Source organism: Herpailurus yagouaroundi, unplaced genomic scaffold (genome assembly GCF_014898765.1).
Source record: "Herpailurus yagouaroundi ecotype Mexico unplaced genomic scaffold, PumYag 213, whole genome shotgun sequence".
Taxonomy (NCBI): domain Eukaryota; kingdom Metazoa; phylum Chordata; class Mammalia; order Carnivora; family Felidae; genus Herpailurus; species Herpailurus yagouaroundi.
Window position 1 is genome coordinate 5,152,998 of NW_024412444.1, and position 6,578 is coordinate 5,159,575.

The 6,578-nt window shown below is 41.0% G+C and overlaps 1 protein-coding gene across 2 annotated transcripts in view; it reads right to left on the reverse strand.

The window, feature by feature from the left end:
* The window catches only part of ATXN7 (ataxin 7), a 92,941-nt gene that overhangs the window by 50,992 nt on the left and 35,371 nt on the right, over positions 1-6,578 (reverse strand). For both annotated transcript variants that reach the window (XM_040454540.1, XM_040454539.1), the window contains one exon: positions 234-338. In XM_040454540.1, coding sequence (XP_040310474.1) covers positions 234-338 — 105 coding nt within the window. The remainder of the gene's footprint in view (positions 1-233; positions 339-6,578) is intronic.

Below are 6,578 nucleotides of genomic sequence, written 5' to 3' on the forward strand. Positions count from 1 at the left end.
GACTCAATATTTCAAAAGAGTTTTCATAAAATACATTATTCCTTGTCCAATTTCAATAAAATTCAGAAAATACCCAACATCTGAGAGACATTAACCCATTCGATGAATTAGAAAGCCTACTTCTTGACAGAGGGAGGGATATTATACTGTATCCATGCTGTCACTGGCCTTCAGCTTAATCCTGCTTTACCTTTTACCCTCTCGTAATGATTTTTAAATGGTTAAGCACTTACCATAATGTGATTGAAACGCCTGCGGTTTGACAACCTGATTACAGTCGTTACACACCACCAAGTAGAAATCATCGTGGGCTGGACAGAGACCAAATATTGGCATGTCTGCAACAAAGAAGAGAGCATCACTCACTCATCTGGTTCTGATTAATAGGAATCCATTTGGGGCAGCAGTACATTCTAAAGGAGCTGCCTTAAGATGAAGTGTAGCAGTACAAGCGTTACTGCAGTAACATTTAAAAATACCTGATGTGGCACCGTGACTATTAAGAGAGAAATCGAATCAGACTTACAGAAACACTGTCCAGAGAGCTCAAATAAAAGGCACCAAAAATCATCAGTTTGAGGCGAAAGAGACAAATCTACTAAAATGCAAACAATTAATACATTCATAAAATAAAGCAACTTTACATGAACTCGACCAAGGATTATGGGGAAGAATCTGCAACCACATAAAATGCTTAACGATTCACAAAGCTCTATCATCTAATGGTTTTATTTGTTTAACTACGCATTCTATTCCAGCCATCTGGTCTCTGAGTTCCATGGAACAGTTAAGAAAGGAAGCAGAGGCTTCACTGAAGAGTAAAACTGCTGGTTTGGTCAGAGTATAATACAAAGAAAATTATTTTTATACTCTTTTTTCAGGTCACAAGAACCTCTAGTCCTTTCACTTACATACTGATGCTCCTGGACACATGGAACTTATGTACAAACACAGCATTTCATATATTAATCTCAGTTCATTTACTAGAATAAGGCAAGATACAAGTTGGATTTTTTTTTTTTACAGTTAAGTACTTAATTAAAACACAAACGTGAAACTAAACTATCTGCATAAACACAAAAACTGAAAGTGACTTGATATCTGGTAATTTATATGTGTGTGTGTGTGTGTATGTACATACACATATATACACATATATACACCTATATATACATACACATACCTATATGTACATATACACGCATATACATATATACACATATATACGTATATACATATTTTTTAGTTATTTTTGACAGAGAGCGAGCGAGCACGCAAGTAGGGGAGAGGCAGAGAGAAAATCCCAAGCAGGTTCCACACTATCAGTACAGAGCCCGATGCAGGGCTCAAACTCGAGAACCATGAGATCATGGCCTGAGCAGAAGTCAGATGCTTAACTGACTGAGCCACCCAGGTGCCCCAGACATCTGGTAATACATGGCTAACTAAAGTGTCATAACCATGAATCATTACTTATTAACAACAATCTAGGTAGGGATAGCGCTAACATTTCAGATCGAGAATCTAATCTCTTAAGTATTTCAAAATTGGCAATTTTAGGGGTGCCTGGCTGGCTCAGTCAGTAGAACGTGAGCCTCTTGATCTCAGAGTTGTGAGTTTGAGCCCCATGTTGGCCAAAGAGATTACTTAAAAGAAGACAACTGGTGATTTCAAACAGGTTTTTTACACTATTTAGAATATTTGCAATGAATGGATTAATTAGCACATTTCAAAATTAGGCAAATAGTTTAGGAGACCAAATACCAAGTTTAAAGGGTGGAAAAAGATCCATTATCTAATTAGCATCTGTTTTCCTTCCTGTAAGATTGAACTTCACACTTCCTCCAGCTTGGGTGATCTTGGTAGCTTTACAGGAAAATGCCCGGGGAGATGTAAAAGTGATCATAGTCTCACAAGTATCAAATTACTGACCTAATATCTACGTAAGGATACAGCTCAGATTTTCTTAAGACAGTTTCTATTACACTAAACTGCACAGACAGCTATAAATCTGAAATATACCAGGGACCAACAAGATTCTGGGATGCGGTGGCAGCACTGAGCAGTTTCTAGGTGCTATTATCTCATTCTTTTCTCACAACTGTCTAGATAGATACCATTACAACCCCACTCTAAAAAACGAGGAAACTGATTCACAGGGAGATGAAGTACTTCGTCTACGTCAATAGCTGGGATTCCATTCTGACTCATAACAATGGCTTGGATTTAGTCCCTTGAAGATCAGAGGAACGTGATTTCTAGAAATTCCTTCCAGTTTCCACCTCCAATAAGTTGGAATGTCAGAGCTGAACACCTTTGATAGACTGATAATGTAAGAAGCTTCTAGTAGACTATTGACTTCTGTGACTAAGCTTAATAATTTAATGAAAAACAAAAACCAAACAATGTGCTATTTTCCTTGAAAGCATGCCCACATTGAGTTAAAAATAGTACATGTGGGAGAAAAGGAAAGGTTATATCCATGCAATGATCAACATATAATAAGCCATTTTCCATGGCTACAATTTCTTGACAGGACATTTCATTTAAAAATAAAATTATGTATTTTAAGTACTTTCCTTAAGTTCCATGTACCCCTGTGCTACATGCCTCCAATACAGGACAAATTAAAGAAAATCTGAATTACAGAACTAATATGACATTCATAATTTACAGTGTGAAATGTCTATAAATATCAAATCAACAGTTTCATTAATGAAATTCGCTCATTTAGTTTTATTAATTAAAACAGTAGTTAAAACAGCATTAAGTCAAATGGTCTCAGTTTAGAGTTAGGCCTCTGCGTGCTGGTTTGTGTGGCTTCCCACAGCACTCAATGTCAAGCAATGCTGTTTCAAATATATCACTTTGCCAGATACCAAATACTTCTGGGGACTAGCCCCCCTACCCTTTATAAATAAAGCCATTTTTACAAATTAAAACCTGTGCCAATCTTTTCAAGTAGTAACAATTCAACTGGCCACAATAGTGTTTATATAGGAAACTGTTTTTACTCTGATTCCTTTGATCCTGTTGTGAGACTTGGAAACACCTAGTAAAATTAAGAAGGCAGGGGTCATTCTGTAAGGGACCAGGAATCTGTACTTGTGTAAAAACTTTAATTTCCTCAATAACTTAAGATCATTTGCAATCGATGATGGCAGTAATCATGATCAACAGTTGGCCTTTACTGAGAGACTGCTATTTGACAAGCCCTGGCACATGTAAGCACTTATTACATGGTTTATCCTACAATATAATCCTCACTTTACTGAAGGAGATATCAACTTGTCTATTGTCACCCAGCAAAAAAGCGCAAGCAGGACTCAAACTCAAGTGTATTCTCTCTGTGAGCTCAGAATATCTCACCAGCTACCTCATCACACTCCCTAAAATTTGCACTCGTGTGTGCACGTGTGCCATGAGCGCATGCACACAGATGCACACATAATCCCCATGGAAAGAAACATGGCATACTTAAATCCAGTTCATGCTACCCTAAGAAATCAAATTCCTGTTACGAAAATCTAAAGCAACTTTAATTTTAGCTTTCTAAATTCTTTACTTTCAGATATCCATATTTGGAAAGTAAGCCAGAAGACACAAAATAATTTAAATAAAATGTCTCCAGGAGTTAAAAAAAAAAAAAAAAGGAGTTCTATATCCCTTTTCTGCACTGGAACATTCCAGAGGCCTTAGCAACAGGAACAGAATGTGGAATGTTGTGGCAACAGAGAAAATGAAATAATTTTTGTGAGAGACAGTATGTATGTTTCTGAATTTTTTAAAGCATAAATTTATAATGAGCCCATCTACAAATTAACATATAAAACTTGCCCAAATGCAGAAAGGTAAAAGATTGATTTATATCAAAATATGAAAAAGAATTGATAAGCTACTATCAACTACTTAGCTACTATTGAGTTGTTTTGTTTTTTTTTTAAGTTTCTTTATCTTTATATTGAGAGAGAGAGAGAGAAAGAGAGAGAGAACAGGGGAGGAGGAGAGAGGAACACAAGAGAGAACCCCAAGCAGGCTCTTCACTGTCAACGCGGAGCCCGACACAGGACTCGAACCCATGGACTGTGAAATCATGATCTGAGCCAAAATCAAGAGCTGAATGTTCAACTAACTACACCACCCGGCTGCCCCACCACTGAGTTTTTTTTTAAGTTTGTAAAATACACTGCAAACATACAACTTATACCATTATATACTTCAAAATAACGTAGATTTAAAATCCTACCTGGCTCCATGGACTCTGACTAGTTTGAAAGAATAGATTTTTTGTGTGTAGGCCCTAAATCTTTCTCAGGATTCAGATCACTCCAATCTTCCAATTAGCACGTAGACCAATACCCACATCTAGGCCATCATGTACTTTGGAGACCCCAGGCCAGCATACTAGGAAGGACTGGGTTTAAGTACATGGACACATGGGCACGTGTGCAGATCTTCACAGGCAAATGTAGAATGAAGGCTCTCTGCCTGAAACCAGACCCTAAACAGGAGGGAATGTGTTCAGTTACTTTCCTGCTACTCTCCCCGTTTTGAGGACGGGACAGCAGAACTCGTGTACTGTGACAAAGTGTTTCACCTTCACAGTACCCTGGGTGTCTCCCTTCTCCCATGCTCCCCAACTTCTACATACCAATGACTTCCACATTTCCATCTCTAGCCCAGATGGCTCCTGAGCTCTGTCTAGACTCATATATCCAACTGCTACTAGACGCCGCCATCTGGATGGCTTATACACATCTCAAATGGAATAAGCATGGTCAAGAGAACTCCACTCTCCACCCTGCCCTTTTCCCACCCCCAAAATCTTCCCTCTCTTCGGTAAATGACATCATTTATCTCCTTGAGTGCTCCAACTGAAAACCCAGATGTCATCTCTGACTCCTCCTTTCCTCATCACATCCAGGCCACCAGCCTGTCTGGTTGGCTCTACTCTAAAACCTCCATCCACTTCCCTCCATTATCTAAGACCACTGCTACAGAGTCTACCACCAGCACCTTTCTGACAGACTGTGGAAAAAGTCTTATCTACTAGGTGGTCTACAGTCACTTCCACACGGCTGCCAAAGCGGTTCTGTGAAGTCCTCCAACAGATCACATCACTACCATTAGCATGTCTCCAGGGGCCTCCCACTCCTTTAGGAATAAAATCTCAGCCCTTACCACAGCCTCCAGGGCCCTGCCGGATGTTCCTCCACTTCCCTCTCACTTTCTGTTCCCTTATTCCCTCCTTGCTCCTCTCTCCTTGGCTCACTCTGCTTCGAGCACACTGTCTTCCCTTTTCTCCTTAGACCCAGAAAGCTATTCTCAGCTAGGTTCTGCCCTTCGTCTTCATAAGATGCCTAGTACATTCATTCACACACTAGCAGGTCTGGCTCAAAGCTCTTCTCTTCAAAGGGCTTCCCCTTCCCCAATTAGTTACGCTCTATCACAGGTATTGTATGTAAGCAGAGTGGCAAACACAGAAGACTACTCCCTATCATTCTGGGCAAGTTCTAGAACCTCTTTGAACTTCAGTTCCTTCTTGTGTCATACATATGGTAATGATAAACAGTACCTAATTCACTGGTCACTAGGCACTTCACAGGGTTGGAAGATTAAGAGAACATAGGGAAAACCCTAGAATGCCACAGAAAGTGCTCACACAACAACCTCCGCCCAAGCCTGTGAGACAGCGGTCATGCACCCACACTATTGCTCAGGAAACTAAGACACACAGACATTAAGATTTTACAAGCTACTAAGTGGCAGAGTTCACATTTGTTTTGGTTTTTGTTTGTGTGTTTGTTTAAGGAGGCTTCACACCCAATGCAGAGTCCAACCTGGGGCTTGAACTCACGACCCTGAGATGGAGACCTGAGCTGAGATCAAGAATGGTTTGTTTAACCAACAGAGCCACCCAGGTGCCCCGAACCAGCTCTGCAGGGCTCACAAGCCCAGGAAACTCCCAACATCTTCTAGAAACACTGCCTAAATCTGCCTCCTCCATGCCACCCTACTGCCCCTGCCCTTGGTAGTGGCCTCCACACACCAGGAGAGACTTCCTACCAAACCCAGCGTTTCTTCCCTTTTCAGCCTCCTCCACCCTACTGCCAAAGTCACAGGCCTATAAAGAAATAACACCACTCCTCTCCTTGAAGACCTCTGCTGGCTCCAAAGCAGGGCTCAGATCCCTGACCCACCTCTTTGCAAGCAAGGCCCCTACCACTCTGGTTTTCCCATCTCTCTGGTGTGAGTCAACCTGCTCCAGACTCAAGACTGCTTGGCCTTCTCAGAGCCTGCCTTATACTCCCACAATCCTATCTTTTGGCCAGAACAGTTCCGGTAGCCTGGAAAACTTTCCCCTCTTCTTCCTGGAACTCCCACCTTTTCACAAGAACCCATTCCACCGCTCTCTCTGCTGTGCTCTTCCTCATACCATTCATTTTCCCATCGCAGTCCTTCACTCACTGATTGATGAATGGTCATTTATAGGCAGACGCCTCTGTAGTCCTGCCTGACAGTGGACCCCTTGCCTTCCCTAGCACAGATCCTGAGAAGCAAGCTCTCGCTGTGTGTTT